The sequence below is a fragment of the Ranitomeya variabilis genome, chromosome 6, assembly GCF_051348905.1.
Source record: "Ranitomeya variabilis isolate aRanVar5 chromosome 6, aRanVar5.hap1, whole genome shotgun sequence".
NCBI classification, from domain to species: domain Eukaryota; kingdom Metazoa; phylum Chordata; class Amphibia; order Anura; family Dendrobatidae; genus Ranitomeya; species Ranitomeya variabilis.
The window spans coordinates 500,375,929-500,401,922 of record NC_135237.1 but is presented as its reverse complement, the minus strand read 5'-3'; the positions used below and the strand labels follow the sequence as shown (position 1 = coordinate 500,401,922).

Genomic DNA, 25,994 nt, shown 5'->3' with positions numbered 1-25,994 from the left:
CATTCTATCCCAGACGGACTGAAACGTTTCAAGTGCTACAAATAAATTCTCCACTATTGCTGAAGTTGAGTGCTAGACTTCTTTATCACTTTATTGATTGTTTGGGAACCTAGTCTAGGCACCGTATTGTAGCTGTGCACACGGTGTTTCTATTTAAGTGTATCACCAGCGACCGGGTGAGATCGATGTGGGATACTCGGTATTAAATGGACTACGGCGGACAGGGAGTATGTGTTGGTTCATTATTTTTGATTCTTTGCAGGAGATGCGGGCGTCTAGGATTAGGTGTTCAGTGAGTGTGTATGTGAATATGTAAGTTATGTAAATGTTTTGATTGAACACAGGCATCGGATGATGATGAGACTATTCTCCCATCATCAGCTCATGCTGTCTCTGTCACATGTGACAAAATATGTAGCCTGATGGAAGTAGTAGTCCCATCAGACCATGCCTGGGTACACACGTCGCATGGGTACACACACAAACATACAGACACACACATATTCTCCGCCCACACACAGACGCACACACACATTCTCCACCCACACACTCCTCCGTCTGACATCATTTCCCTTTGACAAATCGCAGCGTTCTTTGGCAGCAAATTTGCAGCAAATCCGCAAACCTTTTTACACCTTGGTTTTTGCTGCGGATTTGACTGACTCAATGGAAGTCAATGGGTGCAGAAACGCTGCAGATCTGCACAAAGAATTGACATGCTGCTGAAAATAAAACTCTGCAAATAAGGACAGAAAGTGTTGTGCACAACACTTAAGGAAAGTCATTGATTAACATTGCTTAAGTAATCCATTGCGTTTTTGGAGCATTTCCGCTCTGAAAAAACGCTGCGGAAACGCAACAAATCCGCATCGTGTGCACATAGTCTAAATATTACACATGTTTATTTCCTTTGTGTGTATTGGTTCAACAGAAAAGAAGGCAAATTGGACATAATTTCATACAAAACTTCAAAAATGGGCCGGAGAAAATTGTTGGCACTCTTCCAAAATTGTGGATAAACAACTTTGTTTCAAGCATGTGATGCTCATTCAAACTCGCCTGTGGCAAGTAACAGGTGTGGAAATATGAAAATCACACCTGAAACCAGATGACAAGGGCAGAAGTTGACTCAATCTTTGCATTTTTTGCCTGTGTGTGCCGCACTAAGCATGGATAACAGAAAGAGAAGAGAACTGTCTAAGGATTTGTAAACCAAAATTGTTGAGCAATATCGGCAATCTCAAGGTTACCTGTCAATCACCAGAGATCTTAATGTTCCTCTGTCCATGGTGCGCAACATAAGTCAAGAAGTTTACAACACATGGTACTGTAACTAATCCCCCTGGACATTTAGAAACCAGCGAAAGGGAATATACACACCAAATAATAAAATGTAAATTTGTGTTCTAATATTTAAAAATATACAAAAATTCACACATGACAGAATACATAAAAAATCCGACATGCTAAGAGGAGGAAAGAACCAACCGATACACTAAAGGTAGGACACAAGTCCACAGTATGACAAGGGTGAACAAGCAAAAGTACTTAAATATTAATAGTCGCAAGCAAGTGCTATCCATCCATTAGACACAATTAGCCCATAATGAGGTCCAGTCTAATGCACCCTATACTTGCACATAATGAGATAAAATGTATGCTCACCCCATAGTTGGTCCGGACTTATAAGTGACCTGCCCACAGCCCCTGACGCGTGTTTCGCGTGATCGCTTTCTCAAAGGGGAAGTGATAGTGATGTCTCGTCCCTACCGCACTATTTATAGAACACCGGCACGCCAATATAGTCTGCGCATGCGCCCGAGATACCCCACACATCAAAATGCGCACTCTGCTGGTGTCACCATGCCGCGCGCATGTGGGCGGTATAACACCCATGGTACCAATATCCATCCGTGCCGCATGTTTGGTGGACGCCAGCCAGAGATTAAGCAGTGTCGGTAACTCACAGTGCGCACGTGCACTATCAGCGGCCATATTTCCACAGATCCACAATGGGATCAGCCCTAGTTTATTCAATATCAGGTAGGTCGCAGTGCACACGCGTATCGCTAGTGGCCATATTTCTGAAGATCAACAGCAACACTAGCCAGGAGTTGCGTGACGTCAAATAAATCACAATACACATACACGCAACCAGCGGCCATGTTACCAGGGATCAATAGTAGCACCAGCCGAAGGTTACCCAGTATCGAGGAATCACGATGCGCATGCGCGTCACCAGCGACCATATTTCTGAGAATCAAAGATATATATCTGGCACAAGAACCGCCACAAACGACCATCTGTCGTCCAAAAAGGGGAAAAGACCCCTATGGTAAGATTAATTCACCACACATACACTAATGATATTCAGGACAGATCAATTAAACCTACACATGGATGAAAGGAAGGAAAAAGAGGAAAAAAGAACAATGCAATTACATATAACAATATAGGAAATAAAATAAGTGAAAAATAATAAAAATATATATAAATACATAAAATAATAAGTGGTATATATTAATAAGTGAACAATACACAGTGAAATAGATACAAATATAATCCTCAAAAAATATATCCCATTATAATAACAATGGCATATATAATAATATCAGTGACAAATTGATGAAAGGTTGCAACGCAGGATCGTCTGGATGGTGGATAAGTAGCCCCAATCAAGGTCTAAAAAAATTCACTGTTCTGTAGGCTCAGGGTGCATCAGTGTCAGCGCAAATTATCTGTCAACATTTGCATTGTATGAAGCGCTATGGCACAGAGACCTAAAAAAACTAGACTGCAGTTTGCCAAAATGTACATGAGTAACTAAAATCCTATTGTGCAAGGGTCTTGTGGACAGATGAAGCCAATAAAAAGCTTTTCGGTAAAGCACATCATTCTACTGTGTACCGAAAACTGAATGAGGCTTACAAAGAAAATAACACAGTACCTACAATCAAATGTGGTGGAGGTCCAAAGATGTTTTGGGGTTGTTTTGCTGCCTCTGACACTGAGTGCCTTGGCTGTGTGCAAGACATCATAAAATCTGAAGATTACCAAAGGGTTTTGCAGTGCCCAGTGTCAGAAAGCTGCCCAGTGTCAGAAGTACTTTGCAAAACAAGAACTTTATACTTTCGAAATCTATCTTCTTGCATCTTCTCATCATTAGGGAAAAAAAATCAAGAATTATCATCAAGCAGACAGCCTTTACCAGAACTTATTGGTCAGCTTTTGGGCAAAACAAATAACTAACTTATCGTATTTAGAAAACTTGTACTATCTAGGACAGCTTTAATAATAATATTGCCTTTGTTAAAACCCCTTACATGTTATAGTGGGAAAAAGACTTTTCTTTGCAGAACAATGGCAGGAGAGTATAAAACCTTCCTACTCCTGTAACATATGCATGTCACTTCACAAGTCATACTATAAATCTCTTACCAAATGGCATTTCTCTCCGGTAAGATTAGCTCAAGCATTGTCAGACTCCTCTTCCCAATGTTGGAGGAACTGGGGCAGGATAGTGATATTTTGCTCATTTTCTGGAAATGTCCCAAATTAAGAAAATTTTGGAAACAAGTCTCCCTTCTCATTAATCAATTATTAAATAAGGATTTACCTATCACCCCTCAGATAGCCCTTTTGTCATTGAATATGGAGACCATTGACCCTATGCATAAACCAATTTTAATTCATCTATTTTTGGTGGGTAAGAATTCCATGTTTGTGAGGACTGGGGAGCAATCTAGTCGAAGTGAATGTAGATTTTATTTTCATTTGTGAGAGCAAATGCCTCTGTCAATGTTTGCCATTTTGCCGGGGTTTTCATATACAGTACTTTGCAAAAGTTTTAGGCAAGTAAGAATGATGCAAAGTAAGAATGTGTTCCAAAATAGAAGTGTTAACGATTTATTTTTATCAAATTGCAAATTGAATGATGAAAAGAGAAATCTGAAGTCAATATTTGGTGTGACCACCCTTTGATTTCGATGCAGCACCGAAGCATCAGCTCCTCTAGATAGACTTGTGCACAGTTTTTGGAGGCAGGAGGTTGATCCAAAGATCTTGGAGAACTTAACCACAGATCTTCTGAGGATGTAAGGTTGGACAAATTGGTCTGTCTAGTAAGACCTCTATTTGTGAAGGCATTCTTACTTTGCAGCATTTTTCCACATCTGCCTATACATTTTGCACAGTGCTGTACATTGTCCATACACTTTTGGAAACACCTGTGTTAATAGATGGGGGTGTAGGGTTCAAGAGCCTCATGTCCAACAAAATGAAGAACCGTTACCTAGGGGGTCTCTAGCTTTGGGGGATCTGTCCTATCCTACATGACATAGACAAATCATTGCTTTGAGGACACTAATGCTTAGTTTCCACTGTGGTGGCGCTGCAGGGAAACTGAAGACTTACTGACCGGTTTCCCTACTCCTTACAGCCGATCACTGGGACTCTCAGCAAGGAGATACATTGCAGTCAGCGTATTGTCTTCTAATAAATCGGGGTTATCAAAGCAGAGACCCCCTTTAATCCATTGCTAGTGTCACTGTCTGTGGCTGGAGGGTGCAGCACTCTCGTGTTTCCTGGGTGTCTTGGCTGCATTTACACCGCTTTATTCTGCCCGCTGACAGGATTGGAAGTGGCATATGCCACAACCTACCTATCAGTTTCCTGCGCGCCCGCTTCCGGCTTCTTGTGTTACTATTAGAAGCAGTTCTTTGCCAATGTCTCTGTATTCCCCGTGGGCCATGTTCTTTTTAGCGCACTGACTGTGATCAGATTTTGCTCCTTATTTCCCAGACTCTTTGATCTGTTGTATCCGACCCCTATCGTGTTACAAGATGTACTAATCCTGAATCTTACTTTTCAGTAAGGGCCTGAGGACGGTTCCCGAAGCTGAAATTGGTTTAGCCGTGATCTACATGTCAACCGAACAATATTGCAATCCTCGGCAAGGATCGGCGAACAGAGATGAGCCCGGTAAGGTAGCACTCCAGGTATTCCCTGCAGAAAGTAGATGTGCTGTCAGGGCTATAAACTGTACAACGGTCAGGGATCAACTATCTAAGCATTAATGGAAATCACTGGAAAATATTGGTATTTGGAAATATAATTAATTATTAGAATAAGTTGCATCCCATGTTTCACCATGGAGTGTCAGCGGCGTGGTTTGTTTCACTCGTCCCTAGTTACGTCTGCATATGGTAGTGAAAAGGGTAAGTGCGATGGCGCCCTGGTCTCTGTGCCTCCCCTTCTCTGTATAGGTGTCTTCTGCTGCCCTTCCCCTTTACGACATGTCAGGAGGACAACTCTGCTCCCCTGCTCTGATGCACCATCATCCATACGCTGCTGTGCAGTTTTGGATATGATCAGGACAGCTTAGGAGCTTTGATAACTTGTTGATGAGTGGGTGACCGACTGCCAGGACCCGCACTGATCCGCAGACTAAGAGACTTGTATTCCCATTAGGATGGAGTGGCTGTGCACGTGATTGACCCCAGCTTTATTCATTCTCTATGGAGCTGCTGAGCGCTGCTCACAGATCTTTCCTGTAGCCCCATATAGAATGAATGGAGCGGCATTCAGGCGTCCAACCTGCTGCTCCACTTTGTAAAGAGATATTGGGGTTAAAAAAAATCTAGGATTGGTGTTGGTCCCAGCTCTTAGACCCCAACGGGTCATTGAGTTGACACCTACTATATGGTTAAGTGATAACTAGTTTAAACCGGACAACCCCTTTAAGGAAAAAGTACATCACCTATCCTCCCCTGCAAATAATAGATGTTCCACAAGTTGGACACTTCTGCCAGACCTACCTCCAGGAAAGCCCGCCATAGAGGAAAGTCATAGAGTAGCACGGATGGTAATCCCGTCGTCTTGCTGATCATGTGACCACGCCTGTGTCCTTATGTTCCTGTTATGGGGGCTGCAGGTTATCACAGGACAGCGGCCTGTCAGTCACTTTAGACAGCGGGAATCCCGCACCGGTGCTCTACTGCTTTCTTCAGGATCTGTGCAGGGGTGTATGGTAGATCACAGGGTGACCGTGCAGGTCATCTTCTTTGTGTCTGCCCACCAGTGGGCTGTGGAATCTGAGTATTCCTTGTGGGAGATAATTATTAGTTGTGCCGAACATTGATGTGTATAAAGTATACAGGTGGATGCGCTGTAATAAGGTTTTGTCCGTGTAAGCAGCCATCTGTTCCCTCAGTGCGGACCCCTGCCCTATATTGTTTAGTTGTCCCTCACACTAGTAACTGTGCCCACAGGAGCCATGAAAAGCCTTATAACAGGGGCCAGTGCGTGCTTTCACTGAGGGTTAGAGGTCCTATCACTTACTTATATTTGTCCTTTCAGAAAAGAATGGTAGACATAATATTATGGGGTCTACGCAGTCTTCCAGTATGGCCGTCGATGAGACTGTGTTACCACCAGCCACATTTAACACCACAGCTTATGTGGCCGACACGGAGCCACAAGACCACACAGAAAACTGGTGGGTAATCGTATAGAGGGGTATAATTACATGGCGCAGATCTGTGAGTACAATGAAGTGCACAGGACAAGACAAGTGATGATTTGTCATCTCGTGACTTAGGATGGAGATCACCGGGGTTCGCGAAGTTAAAGAGACGCCTAAAAGTAATGGAAGGAGCAGTAAAACCTACCTGACGAAGGATCCGGATGTGGAAAGCGATCGCAGTGATTGCAGAATTGCTCTGTTTCAGGAACAACTTGAAGAAAGGCCTCGAGCAGCATCACAAGCTGGAACTCCTGCCTCCGACAGACACAGAGTATCCCAGAAAATCGAGCCCTCAAACAAAATACAGAATTATTTCCAGCCCGTGTCCAAGAAACGGTAAATGGTATAATACTGAGACAAAATAAAACCAAACCTGTCCCTTTTTCTATCCAGCTGTTTAGAAGGACTTTACATAACATACATAATAATATAATAAAGGTACTATTACCAGAATGTGGTGTGCTGCCAGGTACCCCTACGCACGTTTCGTCGCTCGAGCCTTCTTCCATACTAGCACACCACATTCTGGTAATAATACCTTTATTATATTATGTATGCTATATTTCATTCGGTCTTGTTAATCTGTGATAGGGAGACTACTGTATAGCTATACTGATCATACCATGGTCTACTAACTATACAGGATTTATAATGGACTAGTTACGTTGACCACTGAATGGACTATACACTAGAATAACACTAGTCAATTATAATCCATTTATCTTTATTGGATTCTTTGATACCTAGTGTCTACTTGTGCCTTGCATATGGTGCTTCCCGATCGATGGGGGGTCTGACAGCTTAGTGGGATCTGCACTAATCCTGGGAATGAAGGGGTCTCGGTGCTGATTTAGCAGTGGAGACTAGGCACAGTCCTTCTATGCACATGATCCAGGACTGTGTCTCTGCCATCAACACTTTCTCTGATGCAACTGGAAAAGAAGAAGGTGGAAGCGAATGATTATAATCCTCCATCCCTTCATATGAATGTACAGTGGGTACGGAAAGTATTCAGACCCCTTTACATTTTTTCACTCTTTGTTTCATTGCAGCCATTTGGTAAATTCAAAAAAGTAATGTACACCCTGCACCCCATCTTGACTGAAAAAAGAAACAGAAATGTCGAATTTTTTACATTTTCATTATTTTTAAATTATTACCTTGCTGTATTGATACAAAACCACACACCTCTAGTGTATCACTACCTCTTGTTGATAAGCAGAAAAATGTAAAAAAAACCAATTCATATTTCTTCTAGAAAAGTTTAGTTAAAGGGAAACTGTCAGTAGGATCAACCCTCTTAAACAGTCTATATGGACATGCAGGTCATAGGGAGCTGAATAATATGATATATTGAAATTTAAGATCCAGTGTCTTATCCTAGAGAAATCCACATTTTTCTTTAATATGTAAATGAGCTGTGAAGATCTATGGGTGGGACATAGATCTACCTCCGAAGCTTACTGTAAATGAAAGGGGATGTTACCAGTACGGGACATGTAGATCAGGAGAGTGAACTGTCAGTCATTACCTGTCTCACATTGGTAACGCCCTCATTCATTTACAATAATCTCTGGAGGCAGATCCTCAGGGAGATCTATGTCCGGCCCATAGATCTTAACAGCTCATTTACATACTAAGAAAAATGTGGATTTCTCTGGAATAAGATATTGGATCTCTGATGTCAATGTATCGTTTTATTCAACTTGGTTTGACCTACATGCCCATATAGACGGCTGACCCTACTGGCTGATTCCCTTTAAGTACTCACAGACATGTTATACTGAAAAGGGTCAAAGAAGGAGTTTTATCAAAGTTAAAACCTGCACAGTCAGACCCCAATCGATCATTAAGTTATCACCTATTGCGTTGGTAGGAAATAGCTTGATTTCTTCGGACAACCCCTTTAATGGGTGGCCGTTGCCCATACTAATCAGTCTGATTCCACTTTGATTTTTCAGGGACTTTTTGGAAAATACAATCGGTAACCTGATTGGTTGCCTCTGGCCGCTTCTTACATTTTCCATCACGCCAGGGTTGATAAATGTCCCTTACTGTATCGGAAAACAAAAGAAATAGTCCTGTCCCGACCCTAGAATAACCCCGTAATTAACTCCATGTTTACACAGTCCTCACATGGTGATCGTGCCGTGAACCTGTGATGTGTTAGTCATAAGGAAAGTTTATGCCAATATTTACACAATCCTGGAATATTGGGTCGGAAAACGACATGTCATGATGTTTGCTTGCACATAAAAGATTTCTAGATGCAGCCGCTCAGTTTTTTTTCATTAAATTCCTTTGTTCTTTTAAAGCGAGAGAGAAGAAGAAAAAGGTGAAACGTCCACAACCAAATTCTGTAGAATGGAGAACGTCACTTCTCAGTCTTCACAATTGACAAAGGATATTGTGCCCCCAAATCCTAAAAATGCAGATAGTGGCCACAGTAACGCTCTGGATACTGGTCTACATACGGAACCGGCGGCGTCTTCCACTGATAGACTTGGCAACCCACATGGTCGGGATAAGATGGACACTTTCATGACCAGTCAACCCAAGGACTCCTTCATGAGGAAGAGGAAGGAGCCTGATGATGTGGTGGAGGAGTCCGACGTAGAAAGTGAAGACTCTGGGGATGGGAAAAACACTAAAAGTAATGGCAGCCAGATGAAGAGGCCTCGGGTGGGAACCACTGAAGACTTTGGGGAAGATTTTAGCATTCACTCCCAGGACAGAGGACAACGAGCCTCAGTAAGTCTCACCATCGATGGAGATGTTTTTCAGGATAACACACTTATGTGTCCCTCCGAGATGAAAATGTGTCATCAGAAAGTGACTTAAAATGATATTTCCATCTCCAAGATCATATCCCAATAGCTAGTAGTTGTAATAATATTCGCAAATACCTCCAATAATAAATGTAGTCTAGTTCTTCTGATTCGCTATGTCTCTTTCCTCATGTACAGGGCATTGCAGCTTAGGTATCCATGGTTACGCCCACTGGCCACTAGCTGTCACTGTCGTAACCATGGATACCTAAGCTATAGCCTATCAGAAGAACTATACAACATTTCTAATTGGAGGTATTTGCTAATATTATTACATTTACTGCATATTGGGATAGGTTCCTGGAGATGGAATACCCCTTTTAATGTTAAAATCAGATTATTATGTTAAAGGGAGTCTGTTGCCCCAAAACGCTACCTGAACCACTTATACAGATACATAGGAGACTTAGCCCTTGTAAAAAATCCTGGTGGTAGTATAGCTTTTAGGGTATGTGCACACGTCTGGAATGCATGCAGAATTTTCCCGAGATAAACCTGAGGTTTTCCGCAGGAATTCTGCATGCGTTTTTTGCGTGGGTTTGGCGCGGATTTTATGCGGATTTTTTGCGTTTTTTTTCCGGACACTCCAAAACAATGATGCTTCTTTTCCCACAATGTGTTTTTTTTTGCGGAAAAAAACGCATCATGTGCACAAAAAAAGCGGAATGCATTCTAAATGATAGGATGCATATCTATGCGTTTTTTATGCGTTTTTATAGCGTTTTTTGTCGTGAAAAAAATGCGAAAATTCCTGAACGTGTGCACATACCCTTAGTGGTTTAGTCGGCAAGAAAAAAAAAAAACCTACGGTATTTGTCTTATTTATAAATGAGGGGACTGCTCAGTGTTCATTACGCCCCCCACAGACTCTCTATAAGTGCATTTTTAATGTGTTTATTTTAATAACTTACCTATTACAATGTATTAAAAAAATAAATAAATGGTCATTTTTCACACTGGCCACTCAGCACTCATGCTTCCAGTTGCTTTCAGCAGCCACATGTGCGTAAGCAGCAATATACTTCAATGAGCTTGCTCTAAGCTTCACAAAGATCATTGTGAAGGGAAGGGGAGGAGGTGAGCTTTGACTTATTCTGACTGGTAGATCCAGTTGTATTTGCTGTATCTAGAGGTTTCACTTTCATTGTTATCCTGTCTGGCCTGATAATGAAGCTGCTGAAAAGTCAAGTATCGGGCTTAGTAGCCAGTGTGAAAAATACAAGGTTTCTATTTTTTGTTTTTGTTTTAAATAAACAAAATAATATGGAAAAGTGAATAAAAACAAAACCTAATGTAAACATTAATCATTTTCTAATGACACATTCCCTTTCAGGCTTATAGATGTTATTGAGGGGGTTGACTGATGGTGCTGGTGGTCAGAGCACAAGGATTTTATTGAACACACTGAGGCTGACTATACACATTGTGTCTCACAGACGGGCATAATGCGGGCACATCAGTATAATAAGGCCTGGCGGAATGGCGTGTCTGCTGACTCAAACTCGTAGATGCCAATAACGCCGTTACTGCGGGTCATAAAATGTGCAGTTGGGCCGTCTGGATCCAGTCTTGGAGAGAAAGGCTCCTTGTCAGTCTATGCAGCACCGCCGATGTGCTGACCCGCTCTCCTGGGATGAGCACCAGGATGGAGATTGGGGTATCAATGATGATTGAAGCATTTTTTTAGCTGGTCACCCCTTTATGATCAGTGTGCCATTTGTTCTAATGTTGGGAGTGAGGGGGTTCGGTAGGGGTTCTGTGCAATATTTCCCAGGCCAAACCCATGTAAAAAAGGGATCAGTGGCGTATGATGTTAAAGTTAAAGGAATTGTCTTGTCATGCAAAATGGGTAAAATTTCAAAGTTTTCTTTGCTTTTTCCTTGTTTTACTGCTCGTTGCCAAGTTAAGCAGCCACTATGGTTGGGGAATGTGTGGCTGCATGTCTCAGGGCTGTTCAATAGACCCAAAACATGCAGGGATTGCCTAAAAAGCAGCAAATCTCCCTGCATATGTGTGGCAGCTGTCGAATAGCCATGAGACATGCAGCCTCGGGAACTCGAACATATTATTTGAGAATGCCAAGGACACTCAGTTAGCACCCGAGCATGCTCAGAAAACACCTTATCTGAGCACGTTTGCTCATCAATAGCAGCCACCTCTGCAGTATATTAGAGGTGGCCAGTCTCCTAGACAAGGAAGACAACGCTTACAAGCTTTACAACAAAGGACTTGTAAGTGCTGCTCTGCAGCTGGCCGAAATATTGTATCTGTCCAGTATCTGCGCTCCTCCGGTGCTGCAGAGGTAACGCTGCCTCTGCTAGCAGCATGGAAGAGGGCGCTATTCCGGCCGGCACCGCAACCAGTCATTCAATAATACACCCCAACCAACAAGATGGGAAGCAGACGAGAGCTACGCTCCCAACCGAGATGGCGACATTGCTCTTCAGGGCTCAAGGCTGGGGCATATGGCAATAGAAGAAAAGCAAAAATACATTCTTTCTTTCTGTTTACGTTCTTGCTTTCTGTTTTCATTCTTTGTTTTCTTTCTTTCTTTGTTTTCATACTTGGCTCTGGTATAAGGCATCGATGCCACCTATGATGCCATCTCCGTTATTCCAGGCTTGTGTGGAAAGCGCAGCTCTGTTCTTGCTCTTCATTGTAGGCGATTTGTCCTTTATATATTTTGGCAGAGAATAATTTGCACTTTTTGCTCAGTTTCAGGACATAATGTGAATTTCCAGCTATTGTGGTTTTTCTGCTTCTCTTTGTATTGATATTAACAGAAAATGAATTTGTGCCTTTAATCTAAATGAATCTGTGTGATATCGGAGGCGGCGCTCTGTCTGCCGACTGTGTGGCCAGCCTTTGTCACAATGTCACATTTTATCAGTCACAAGCACAAAAAGAAGATGATTAAATGTGTTCTCTAATGAAAAGAATTGCTTTTAAAATGTCCCCAGCCCATTACCAGAGCGATGGCTGCTGCTGAGAGCCAAGAATGCAGGAGGTCGGCTGTTCCTACCTCAGCAGATTGGCGCTGAGCTTGGTGTTTGCTGCCGCCAGCCAGGGTCTGTCATCCGGGGGCCACTTCATACCATTTCTTTGCTCCATGGCTACAGCAGATGCCTAAAGTCCCTTTATGGGTCTGTTTTATGTCAGCCTGCCATAGGCAACCTGCCTGGTATGTGCCTATAGTGGGCCTCGATTTTTTTTATGCTGAGCTTTCGTCCGTCCTGTAGTACTGAAATGGGCGACCAGACGTCAATTTCCCCCCCTCCAGGATGCTACATTGCACCCAGGGGTTGTGCCAGCATTGGGACCCGTACCCATCTGACACTTACTACCTATCTAGTGCATAGGTGATTTTATAGGCTGGAACGCATGTAATAAAAATGTGCTTAAATCCAGCCGGAAGTGGACGGGGCGTTCCCATGTTCTTACATGCATTAAAAAATTGCAAAATGCTCCTAAAAACAAACAACTTTGCACCTTACTTGTTATTAACATATCATCAAGAACCGAGTGATTGATTTCAATGCTCTACGCTTAGGCTATCGGCCACCACGGCAGTCTACCAGTGATGGTTGAACGTGCACAGTGTTTACAAGCTCTTTCCCCTAGAGCTTGTAAGCGCTGCTGTGAAGCTTGAGAGCACTCATGGCTTTCAATCCCAGCCGGTTTCACTTCATTGCTCTCCTCCAATACTTCTATATGAGGTCGGTTTGCTTCTGCAGCATCGGAGAGCGCACGGTTCGGGCCTGCGCTGCAATGATGCCGCTGCTGTAGTCTGTCCATGAGGCAGGACTCTGGGGAGCTGTGTACTTCCGCAGAAGATCTTAAGCTAACCCCTTTACTTGACTGCTCAGAGCAACGCTACTCTGGGTAGGACATTGATGAAGGAGGTATTCCTGTAAGTAATATATTTATTACATATCCCCAGGAAAGAAACCAGGAAATGTCAGTTGTTTAATGCTTAACTTTTGTTAATGTTTTTAAAAGACCATTCATATAGACAGACATATATAAAATAACCCTGAATGGGTGGTGTGGAGACACGAGGGTCAATGGGTGCTCTCGTCCGCTGGCCTGCCTGTCTTTAGAAGGACCACATTGGCCAGGGCTCTAACCACTGACCGTCCGCACTCCTGAGCAGAATACTACTCAGACAACACAGGGTGAGGGTAACGCAGTGTGGCAATACTTTTTTGAACCACCAATAGATAAAAACATGTATTTCTGACCCAGCAAGTCGGGGTATTGTAAAGAGGAAGATGAGACACCAGAACCAACAATGCAGACGAGCTGAAGGCTGCTATCAAAGCAACCTGGGCTTCCATAACCCCTCAGCAGTGCCACAGGCTGATCACCTCCATGCCACGCCGCATTGATGGAAAAGGAGCCCCCACCAAGTATTGAGTGCATTTACTTACTGATCATACATTTCAGTAGGCCGATATTTTGGGTTTTAAAATCATTTTTCAAGCTGGTGTTATAAAGTATTCTAATTTACTGAGATAATGACTTTTGGGTTTTGATTGGCTGTAAGCCATAATCATCAACATTAACAGAAATAAACACTATGAATAGATCACTCTGTTTGTAATAACTCTATATAATGTATAAGTTTCACTTTTTGTATTAAAGAACTGTAATAAATTAACTTTTTGATGATATTCTAATATTGTGGGAAGCCCCTGTATGTATGATGGTGAGACTAAAGTGGAGCAGCAGAATAATATGACCTAAGACCAGAAGAATCTGTGGATAGTGAAGGGTAAATCTATCACAAGATCTGCCCACAGTTTTTCTAATTTCTGTCACATTTTTGGCTCCCCCCGTCACATACCCAATAATTGATTTTCACTCCGCGCCCATTTTTCACAGGCTCCGCATGAATAGAGAATACAGCTTGTGCCCAGCTTTGCATTCCTGCCATATTTGTATCCTTGCATCAGAGGATTAATCCTTTTCAATTAGTTTTGTGGATTTTACTTCCCCTTAATTGAAAATTCCACACATGTATTCTCGTGTGCAGGGAAAGTAATGATTGCAGGAGTTCAGTCATCTTCCCACCGCACAGATGTATAAAACTTTTTCTTATTTTTCCTCTGCAGGTGCCGGCGCTGGACGTTCAGAAAGTAAAAACTGAGCCGAACATCAAACAGGAACCGATATCTCAGAATGAAGATGCAAAAGTAATCAATTCCCCTTCTACAGGACTGGATATATGTAATAAAGGGAGGGGGTCCTCAGACAAGTATTTGTCAGATGGCTGGGTCGCAAAGGGTTAGTGCTTTATGGCAGTAATTCCAGCATTGCCATAACTATGCTGCTCTGAGCCTGTTTCTCTACATAATAGAAAACTCAAATTGCATCACTTAAAGGGATTGTCCACTACTCAGACAACCCCTTCTCAATTGCGAAGTTCACCCTTATAAAATAACAGCACATTATACTCACCTCCGTTGTGTTCCCCATTTTAGCGATGTCTGCACTTGCTCTCCCAGTGGTGTTATACCTCCGTTGTGGGCACCGTTCCAACAATGTCGGCACTTGCTGTCCCGGTAGTGTTATACCTCCGTTGTGGGCGCCATTCCAGCGATGTCTGCACTTGCTCTCCCGGAGGTGTTGTACCTCCATTATGGGCACCGTTCCAGCTATGTCAGCACTTGTTCTCCAAGTGGTGTTATACCTCCGTTGTGAGCGGCGTTCCAGCAATGTCTGCACTTCCTCTCCCGGTGGTGTTATACCTCCATTGTGGGCGGCGTTCCAGCGATGTCTGCACTTCCTCTCCCGGTGGTGTTATACCTCCGTTGTGGGCGCCGTTCCAGCGATGTCGGCACTTCCTCTCCCAGTGGTGTTATATCTCCGTTGTGAGCGGCGTTCCAGCAATGTCTGCACTTCCTCTCTGGTTGGTGTTATACCTCCATTGTGGGCGCTATTCAGCGATGTCGGCACTTCCTCTCCCAGTGGTGTTATACCTCCGTTGTGGGCGCCATTCCAGCGATGTCGGCACTTGCTCTCCCAGTGGTGTTATACCTCCGTTGTGGGCGCCATTCCAGCGATGTCGGCACTTGCTCTCCCAGTGGTGTTATTCCACGTGAGCCAATCAGTGGCCACTTTTACTCTCGCTTAATTCGGATGTAACTGACATTTGGAGGCAGTCGGAGACCAGCAGCGGCACTCGTTAATTTCGGGTGTCAGTTTTGTCTTAAAGAAGTGAGAATGAAGCAGCCTCTGATTGCCTGGAGGGCTCACATGGTATAGCACTGTGGTGCGAGACCCAGGAGAGCAGGTGCCAACATTGCTGGAATGGCACCTGCATCAGAGATGGCTATAAAGTGTTATTTTATAAGGCGGATCTTGGCAGTTGAGAAGGTTCTGTCTGAGTAGTGGACAACCAATTTAATACCCCATATATTAGGCTGCAGGAGACCTGAAATCGCTACCAGTGGGAACATCACAAGTAACCGGATGTGTCCTTTCACTATTGCTATGAAAAACCTGCAGAGGAAGAGATTGGATTTGCAGTTAAGGCCTCCTTCAGATGTCCGTTTTTCATGTGCGATCTCTGTGATTCTCCAGGATAGAACAAGTAGCCAATATAGTCTATGGGGATTTTCATGTGTCCATGTATTTTTACAGCCAAAGAAATCCAGGAGATGTGTCAATTTTTTTTATTGACGTCACGAATGAAAATCATGTGTACAAGTGTTTGGGTCCATGAAAATCAGCCCGCACATGGATGGAATCTATGTACAGTCCGTGATTAACATTGGAAAGGATAGGAGAAGCTTTGTCACTTACTTAATACATTTTTTTATATGTGTAAATCACTGATGGTAAAAGCTGATGCTTGGCCAAACACTGAAGAAATACGGACCATGGCGTACATAAAAAAATCACTTGCGTCAGAATGAGGCCTAAAACTGAATTTGCTAATTACTGCAGGAGATTTAAAAAAAACAAAAACGTCCTAATGAAAGGAATAAAAATATCCCTCTAATCAGACCCCTGTGCTATTAGATTAGAAGCCAGCGCAGACCTGCGGGCAGGGAGCGCAGCGCTCCTGAGCAATAGAGAACCTCAGCAGGTTGTGACCACCACTCCTGAAGGGGAGCTCCGGAATAACTGACCGGCCAGGTTCACACATCCGTGTTTCATGGTCCGAGTGCAGACTGCGATATACGGACCGGCTGGAGGTCTCACGATCGCACTCAGCAGTGTCGTTTATGCCTGTGAGGCTGTTGTGTTCAGGTCAGGAGCCCTGCGCTCCGTCCGTACATCACAGTCCATACTGTGAAACTGGTCTTGGCGATGAAGCGGACAGAGGGGGAAACTGGGGGCGAATATATGATTGAGGCCTTGTCATCGGAACTTTGTAGAGTGTACGCTTGGACCTTACACATGGCGTACTGTTCCACCACACTTTAGACTGTGCTTATTGTTTCAGATGCCTTTCTGGACAAAACAAGAGAACGATGACGGTCTTCCAAGTAAACTTCTGCTATCAGAGTTCCGATCTTTAGTTGTCAATCGGTCAAGGAACAGTCAGTCCATGAATAAAGCTCATCAAGAAAATGTGGCAAATTTTAAGAAATTCAGGAAGGTAATGTGATGGCGTCTGTCCTGATACTTTACATCTGACATGTTTTGTGGATCTTTCATTGGTGATGTATAGAGATGGGCGGACACCTGGATATTCAGGTTTGGCCGAACAGTTACAAAAAGTTCAGGTACCAGAAAAGTACCCTGATCTGAACCCGGACCCCATTCACTTGAATGAGGGGGGCGAACATCCAGTGTTTGCTGCGCTGTTATGTGCATCACAGCCGGCAAACACCACTTTAATAATCCCAATTTAACCGTACTTACCACCTCTCCTAATTACACCGAAGCCCTCGATCTCCTGTAATAAACCAAAAATAATAAAACAACAATATACCATACCTGTCCGTCGTTGTGTCCCACGCCGTAATCCATAGCTAGGGGATATACAGTTTTCAACTTGGACGGTGCCAAGATTGAGAACCTCTGGGGAATGAACTGCTGCCCAATGTCCGTGCCCAAACAGTAGATGTTCGGTACGGACGCTGAACTTTACTGTTCAGGTTCGCCCATCTCTAGTGATGTAGTCTAATACAACCTGAGGGTGATCTAGCATTACAGGGAAATTTGTGTGCGACTTCAACAAATGTGTCTGAGTTTTGATCTTGCGCGCCATAGTCCTCAATTAGTGTCATCGGAAGAGACTACAGAGCGTGTCTCTGTCTCTGGAGGACCTGGCCGTCCTGTACATCACACTAAGAACGCATTGCTTGCCACGGACATTGTGTAATACTTGATTTCCCCTGTGATGGCGCTACAGGAGGATTCCATACTTGTTGCCAGCTTTGTACAGATCCTCTTATTCTCAGGGAAGGAGTTGACCGCAGTGCGCACACAGCGTTGGCAATGGAGGATAACGTGATATTTCCATGCAGGACACTGTGTGTAGACCCCTCATGCAGCACTGCTCTCCATGTTACAGATAGCATACCCAGGGGCCGGGAGCTTCCCTCACATCATCGGAGGCTCGGATTTAATCGCTCATGACAGGAAGAAGAATTCTGAATTAGAGCAGTGGTTACGGCAGGAAATAGAGGTAAGGAGCGTGAAAAGGGAAATGCGAAAAGCGGAAGGCTGAGCTGTTAGTCACTTACAGGCCTTTTGTCTAGCTGTGCAATATATATTTGTTTTACGCAACACAGAGAACTGAACTTATAAAGTGAGATCTACGGTAGTGATGAGCGAACCTGCTCCGATAAGGCGTTACCTGAGCACGCTCGGGTGATAAGTGTCTTCAGCGTGCTCGAAAAGTAAGGTGGAGTCCCTGCTGCTGCATGTCTCGACAGCCGCAACACATGCAGGAACATATTCGAGCATGCCGAAGACACTCGGCACCCGAGCATGCTGAGATAACACCTTATCATCAACGCCTGCCGCTGGACAGGTGACACACTGACCTTTTTGCTTGGTGGAGACCTGTGTATTGCGGTGACTGCAGCCTAATAAACAGTATCGTCGCCCAGCCTAATGTCCGGTCTCATCTCGATGTGCATTTACAGCATAAGATTACTTTTCTTTATAGGAGCAAACTCAACAAGCCAGAGAGCAGTCCCTCGCCGATGACCTCTTCAGGTAAGTCCTGTCAATGTGTCCCCGTGTAGCAATCCCCTGCCCGACCATAGCGTAAGTGACGCCGTTATTTCCAGGCACAAGACGCGGGTATTTGTGGTGGTGTTAATAAGCCCCCCTAGCCTAGTACATCGAGTCCAATAACAATTATTCCACCTTTAAGCAGATTCTGGCTGACCCTCTTAATTCTTCAACTGGATAATGACCGCGCAGCATGAAGGGTATCCATGTCAGGAAGGCACGTCACCTTTCCATGTCTTGTAATGATTTTCCTATGTGCGGTCACGCAGTGGCTGATGGTAGCCGTCTTCAGTGATTTTACTGACACATAATCCATATAAATCCCTGCCCCTCAAATCACTATTGATCATATCTCCAGTTCTGGGAACATCCACAAACAACATAGATTTGTGTGAATTATTTCCGTAGCATAAAGGGGTCCTCCGGGCATATGATATTAATGGAAACAGGAAAATCTGCCATCCGCAGAACATAAGATAAAAGGTTGAACTTTGATGGACCTAGGTCTTAATTCAACCTATGTAACTAAGATAAGTAGTTTAAAACATTATTGGAGACCATTAAAAATCAAGGGAATAAAAAAAAAAAGAATCCATGCCGTTTTTGTTGAGTATTGTGAATCTGTTTTCCACTCTTAGCAGGAATCTTTCAGCAGGTTTTTGCTATATATTCTGAGAGCAGCATGATGTAGGGGCGGAGACCCTGATTACAATGATGCGTCACTGACTGGGCTGCTTGCTGCAGTTTTGATAAAACCATTTTTTCTGCTGCAGATCTCTCAGTTCTCTAAATGCTGAGCTGTGTGTAACCCACCCACACCACTAATTGGCAACATTCTGCCTATGCACAGTGTACACCGAAAGCAGCCAATTGGTGATGGGGGTGGGGTTATTCAGAGCAGGAGGGCTACATGGCACGAGACAAGTAGTCCTGTAGTGATAATCTCCTGCTGATAAAACACAAAATAAAAGTAGTGCAGTAAGGGACTCATCGCTGGAATTGCTGTCTCTTCCCCTACATCATGGTGCTCTCAGATAACATAGCAAAAAGCTACTGACGGATTCCCTCTAAAATTGCTCAAATCTGCTGTAAATGGTTAACTATAAAACTATAAAAATGTGTTTCCCCTTACACTTGACCACAGGAGTAAGTGGTGGTTAGCGTAGTTAATTAGTATGGGGGTGACACATTCTTGTTGCTGCAGACAGGTGCGGGATTGGAGAATTGTCCCTTTATTGTAACACAAAGTCTTCTAATTGTAGCCAGTAGACCGGGATGACCCAGCACCATTGCTATGATAATTGGGGCGCCAGCACTGATACTACAGGACATTTTTTACATCCAATACATAAGCTACAACTGTTGGACCAGAAACCCATTTTACTTCTAGGTTCTCCTTTCTGTGGATGTTTGCTGCTGCTATACACCATTACTCCAATAACTGAGCCCCGAGTCTGTGTCTTATTTCATGTATTTTCCAGACATGTTTCTGGGTTGACTTATTTCTTTTGTTTTGTTTGTTTTTTTTGTTTGTGTAAAATTACTTTTCTCTAATTTCTTTGGAAATAACATTGATCTGGGAAATTCTGTAATATACGTTCCACAGGGTTACTTGTCATGTGTGCTATGCAGCTGCCATTGTGGTTAACAATCGTGTACTGGCAGGGATGGGGGAACGGTCGGTGACCCGCTGATGGGATTTCCTGTCTTAGTTATTAATGGAAAACAGCTCCGCTCTTTACATACCGGTCATGATCCCATCCCATCATAGCCAACTTTTCCAGACTAGGAAATTACAGCACAATTAGACAACATGGTGGTCTAAAGAAAGGAAGGGGTTAATGACAGTAACTTTGTGCTTTAAAGGTGAAAAGGTGTATTAAAGGGGTGAGCTGTCCAGGTTTGGGATGAAAGTCTGTAGTCAGTCTATGTGATTGCAGACTTCTGATTGCTCACAGTGCGCACATCATCCACTGTCAGGATTCTCCAGTGTCGGCAATGAGAGGGGGCGTCCATGTGACCCAGGTATACGGTGTGCATATCTCCGGCTACATCCTGACTACTAATAGAGGTGAATTGAGCCAGGCTGCGCACGTCTAGACGGCACGTGAGCTCATGTATGCAAATCACATACTTACAGTCACGACCGCCCGCTCGCACTTACCAGCCACACCAGAAAATCCTGACGGTGTGCAGAGCGTATGATTTAAGGATTTAGAAGTCTGCATTCACATAGACTGACTGCAGACTTACATCCCAAATCCCGACAAACCATTTAAAGCGGATCTGTCAGTAGATTTTCCAGTGCAGTCTTCATATATTATTTACTATATCTCAGACCTGATGCGATTGGTGTACTAACTGTGAAAAATCATATCTGAATGGCTCTATAATCTTGATATTAAGGTGATCACTTTGAGTCGGGTTATAGAATTATTGCTCATAAGTCGGTGTATTCAGTCTCTGCCCCGGCAGCCTGACTGACTGCTGCAGTTTGTCCTGAGCAGTGTGAGATATTTGCAGGGAGGAGGGTCACTGAGGAACTGTCAAAAAGGCTGGATGGTCAAAGATTGAGTTTCAACTTTCAAAAAGTATGATACCAGTTATTCTGACATGGGTTTTGAAAGTTTGGGCACCAGCCTCACCAGGTCTAAGATATTTTATAATGTGTGCAGTTTACATTGTGAAGTCTGGTGATAGGTCCACTTTAACATTTCATACTCTAATATGACTTTTTATACTTTCATGCGGTAATCTAAGAAAGGAAGGTCAGGAAGGTTTCTAAGTAAACCAGGCATGATGGCGGTGGGAGCATACTCCGGGCATTGACAGGTGTAAGGTGGCAAGAATAGGGTATGTATAGGGTTATGGCAGGCAGACCAGGTTATGAAGGGGAGATAGGCCACGGGCCAGATATGTATTTAACCCCTGCTCCACTTCAGGGATATTCCTATAAAATGAGACACAGAGCACATCACTGTCCAGGCTGGCACAGCATAGTCTGCAATTACATGTGCACGATAAAGCACAGATTATATATTATTATTTATTTATAAAGCACCATTAATTCCATGGTGCTGTACATCAGAAGGGGTTACATCAAAATACAAATATCACTTACAGTAAACAAAACTAACAACGACAAACTGGTACAGAGGGAAGATCACTAGATATCATGTTCAGGGGGCCCCAATGGAGCCATTATCCTGCCCGAGCTAGGAAAGATAGATTCAGAAGTGCGCTGTAAACTAGGGGGGTAAAAGTGTGAAGATTGCAGTAAAATAAAGCCAAGCAACTGGAGGTTCCAGAGAATAACAATCATTTGTATTTGTATAGCGCCAAGATATTTCACAGCACTTTATATGTATAGATAATATCAGCATTACAGTGTGACACATCCATCAGCAGATACCAAGAGCAGTGAGGGTCCTGCTGCTTACAATTTATGAGGAAATGGGGGAGGCACAAAAGGTAAGAATACAGCATTTGTCGTATAAGGTCCAGACATCAGTAAATAGGGGCATTGAATTATTACTGCATGAATCGGTCACCAGCCAGTATGTGCACAGTACAGATACAGAGGGCTACACTGGGTATTAGCCGGGTTGTCTGGGGTAGAGCATTCCAGAAAAACGGTACGGCACAAGAGGAGTACTGGAGACAGGAGTGGGAGGTTCAGATTATAGAGAATGATAGTTTTAGGTCTGAGAGCAGGGCTAGGGAGGCAGATGGAGATGAGGGAGGAGATGTAAGGTGCTGCAGAGTTGTGGAGAGCTTCATGGGTGAGACTGATAAGTTCATATTGGACTCTAGTGGATGGGCAACCAGTGCAATGGCTGGCACTAGGTGAAGGCATCTGTGTACAGAAGTGTGATCCCGGCTGCTGCCTTTAGGATTGAGTGGAGATGGCTAAGTATGTGTATGTATATATGTTGTGACAAAGTCGCTGGTAAGGTAATAGAGGGGAGATATGTGTCAGTGCGCTTAATGGCGTCTGTGATATGAAACCAGCTAGTAATTTCCTCCAGCACGCTATGTGTTGTGAGGGTTAGTTTAAAGCTGCATAAAGGGCTGGTTTCATGTGGACCTTCATAGAGCGGGAGGGAGGAGGTCCACTTTATCTCCACTGGCAGAGATGCCGGATCCTGTGTGATGTCATGATCATGTGGTCAGTCACATGATGGAAAGAGCCACATGGTCTGGGGTTTAAGTAAATGGGCAATACAGGCAACCTGGGTTCAACTAGACTGGAGAGAGGAGTCTCCAGTGGCTTTTTGTGTCTTGTAGAGGACAGACTGAACCTGTGCTGCTCTAGAGCGGGGTGCCACCCGCATAAGTACAGCATATGCCGCATGCAGCCCTGCCACCACGTCTAACCAAAGGGGGCGCACTTACTATTTAAGTCTGTGCAGCTCCAACCTAAGGGTTATACGTGCCATAACTGGCCCATGCCTATCCAGGACGTACAAGGATAACTTAGTGACGCACCTCTACTACGCGACACAGTGATCAAGGCCACAGAGTGGCCGAAACGTCTTGTACTTGTCGCCGTTTCACGTGCAATAAACGCATTTGTTTTTGAAGCATAAATTTTGTCGCAAAGTGTGCAGTGATTATAGACTTATACGTACTGGGATTATTTCTCGTTCACTAGCACCTTACTTCCCTCAGTCGTGTGCTAGCCATCTCTATACTTGACACCCGCATAAGTACAGACTGTGCTGCAGTGTTTTGTTTTCTGTTTTAGCCTGAAGGGCTGTGTTTATTTCTCCCCTTGTGTTGGTTTATGATGTCTTATAATAAACCATCCAAGATTTAAAGACACAGTGCTCCTGTTTTTTCTACCTCCGTATACCACAAGGTATATAATATGTGTGTGTGTGTGTGTGTGTGTGTATATATATATATATATATATATATATATATATATATATATATATATATATATATATATATATATATATATATATATATATATATATATATATATATACATATATATACATATATATACATATATATACATATATATATATATATATACATATATATATATATATATATATATATATATATACATATATATATATATACACAGTTAGGTCCATATATATTTGGACAGAGACAACATTTTTCTAATTTTGGTTATAGACATTACCACAATGAATTTTAAACAAAACAATTCAGATGCAGTTGAAGTTCAGACTTTCAGCTTTCATTTGAGGGTATCCACATTAAAATTGGATGAAGGGTTTAGGAGTTTCAGCTCCTTAACATGTGCCACCCTGTTTTTAAAGGGACCAAAAGTAATTGGACAGATTCAATAATTTTAAATAAAATGTTCATTTTTAGTACTTGGTTGAAAACCCTTTGTTGGCAATGACTGCCTGAAGTCTTGAACTCATGGACATCACCAGATGCTGTGTTTCCTCCTTTTTGATGCTCTGCCAGGCCTTCACTGCGGTGGATTTCAGTTGCTGTTTGTTTGTGGGCCTTTCTGTCTGAAGTTTAGTCTTTAACGAGTGAAATGCTGCTCAATTGGGTTGAGATCAGGTGACTGACTTGGCCATTCAGGAATATTCCACTTCTTTGCTTTAATTAACTCCTGGGCTGCTTTGGCTTTATGTTTTGGGTCATTGTCCATCTGTAGTATGAAACGACGACCAATCAGTTTGGCTTCATTTGGCTGGATCTGAGCACACAGTGTGGCGGCTCTGAATACCTCAGAATTCATTCGGCTGCTTCTGTCCTGTGTCACATCATCAATAAACACTAGTGACCCAGTGCCACTGGCAGCCATGCATGCCCAAGCCATCACACTGCCTCCGCCGTGTTTTACAGATGATGTGGTATGCTTTGGATCATGAGCTGTACCACGCCTTCACCATACTTTTCTCTTTCCATCATTCTGGTAGAGGTTGATCTTGGTTTCATCTGTCCAAAGAATGTTCTTCCAGAACTGTGCTGGCTTTTTTAGATGTTTTATAGCAAAGTCCAGTCTAGCCTTTTTCTTCTTGATGCTTATGAGTGGCTTGCACCGTGCAGTGAACCCTCTGTATTTACTTTCATGCAGTCTTCTCTTTATGGTAGATTTGGATATTGATACGCCGACCTGCTGGAGAGTGTTGTTCCCTTGGTTGGCTGTTGTGAAGGGGTTTCTCTTCACCATGGAGATTATTCTGCGATCATCCACCACTGTTGTCTTTTGCATTGATGAGTTCACCAGTGCTTTCTTTCTTTCTCAGGATGTACCAAACTGTAGATTTTGCCACTCCTAATATTGCAGCAATTTCTCGGATGGTTTTTTTCTGTTTTCGCAGCTTAAGGATGGCTTGTTTCACCTGCATGGAGAGCGCTTTTGACCGCATGTTTACTTCACAGCAAAACCTTCCAAATGCAAGCACCACACCTCAAATCAACTCCAGGCCTTTTATCTGCTTAATTGAGAATGACATAATGAAGGGATTGCCCACACCTGTTAATAAAATAGCCTTGGAGTCAATTGTCCAATTACTTTTGGTCCCTTTAAAAACAGGGTGGCACTTGTTAAGTAGCTGAAACTCCTAAACCCTTCATCCAATTTTATTGTGGATACCCTCAAATGAAAGCTGAAAGTCTGAACTTCAACTGCATCTGAATTGTTTTGTTTAAAATTCATTGTGGTAATGTCTATAACCAAAATTAGAAAAAGGTTGTCTCTGTCCAAATATATATGGACCTAACTGTATATGTGTATATGTATGTATATATATGTATATATATATATGTATATATATATATATATATATATATATATATATATATATATATATATATATATATATATATATATATATATATATATATATATATATATATATATATATATTTACCGTATGTCGAATGATGGCAACATAAAGTAATCATATTGTAATTTTTTTTAAAAGTCAGTTTTTTTTATTTAATAGATTCTAAACATATTGAGCAAAATTTTCTGTTAATATAAATTGACAGTTTTACATGAAAAGAAGAACCATCTCAGAACCACGGGGATACTTAAAATTATTGCTATTTAGAGTGACACATGGCAGATTTTATTTTTCTGGCATAAAAACAGATTTTTGTTCTCTTCAGTTCTGGTGACTATAGAAAGTTATGTACAATGTAGACACAGTTGGTATGTATAGACTCTGAATAATTTAAGGAGGTGCGGTGTATTTAATTTTCTGTTTGAGTTATGCTTTTAGCCACTAATATCAATTTTTTTCTGCTTTTTTTTTTTTGTTTTATTTACAAAAAAATCTATTTAGACCGAAAATTGCATAAAACTGCTTGTGCCCATAAATTTCTAAGTGATGTTTTCTTAATTTGTCAGGTGTGTATCATCAGAAATATTTTTAGATATTGGAGTTTAATATCAATTAATTATTTAGCAATTTAGATTTTATTTTTACACATCAAAGGCA

The 25,994-nt window shown here is 42.7% G+C and overlaps 1 protein-coding gene across 5 annotated transcripts in view; it reads left to right on the top strand.

The window, feature by feature from the left end:
- NBN (nibrin) overlaps positions 1-25,994 on the top strand; it is a 61,469-nt gene that overhangs the window by 31,704 nt on the left and 3,771 nt on the right. For 4 of the 5 annotated variants that reach the window (XM_077270800.1, XM_077270802.1, XM_077270803.1 and 1 more), the window contains exons 8-15: positions 4,871-4,980; positions 6,358-6,496; positions 6,599-6,859; positions 8,839-9,274; positions 14,466-14,546; positions 16,805-16,960; positions 17,882-17,995; positions 18,482-18,531. In XM_077270800.1, the coding sequence (XP_077126915.1) occupies positions 4,871-4,980; positions 6,358-6,496; positions 6,599-6,859; positions 8,839-9,274; positions 14,466-14,546; positions 16,805-16,960; positions 17,882-17,995; positions 18,482-18,531 (1,347 nt within the window). Of the gene's footprint in view, positions 1-4,870; positions 4,986-6,357; positions 6,497-6,598; positions 6,860-8,838; positions 9,275-14,465; positions 14,547-16,804; positions 16,961-17,881; positions 17,996-18,481; positions 18,532-25,994 lie in introns of all 5 variants that reach the window. The other variant, XM_077270801.1, reaches the window with a different exon arrangement.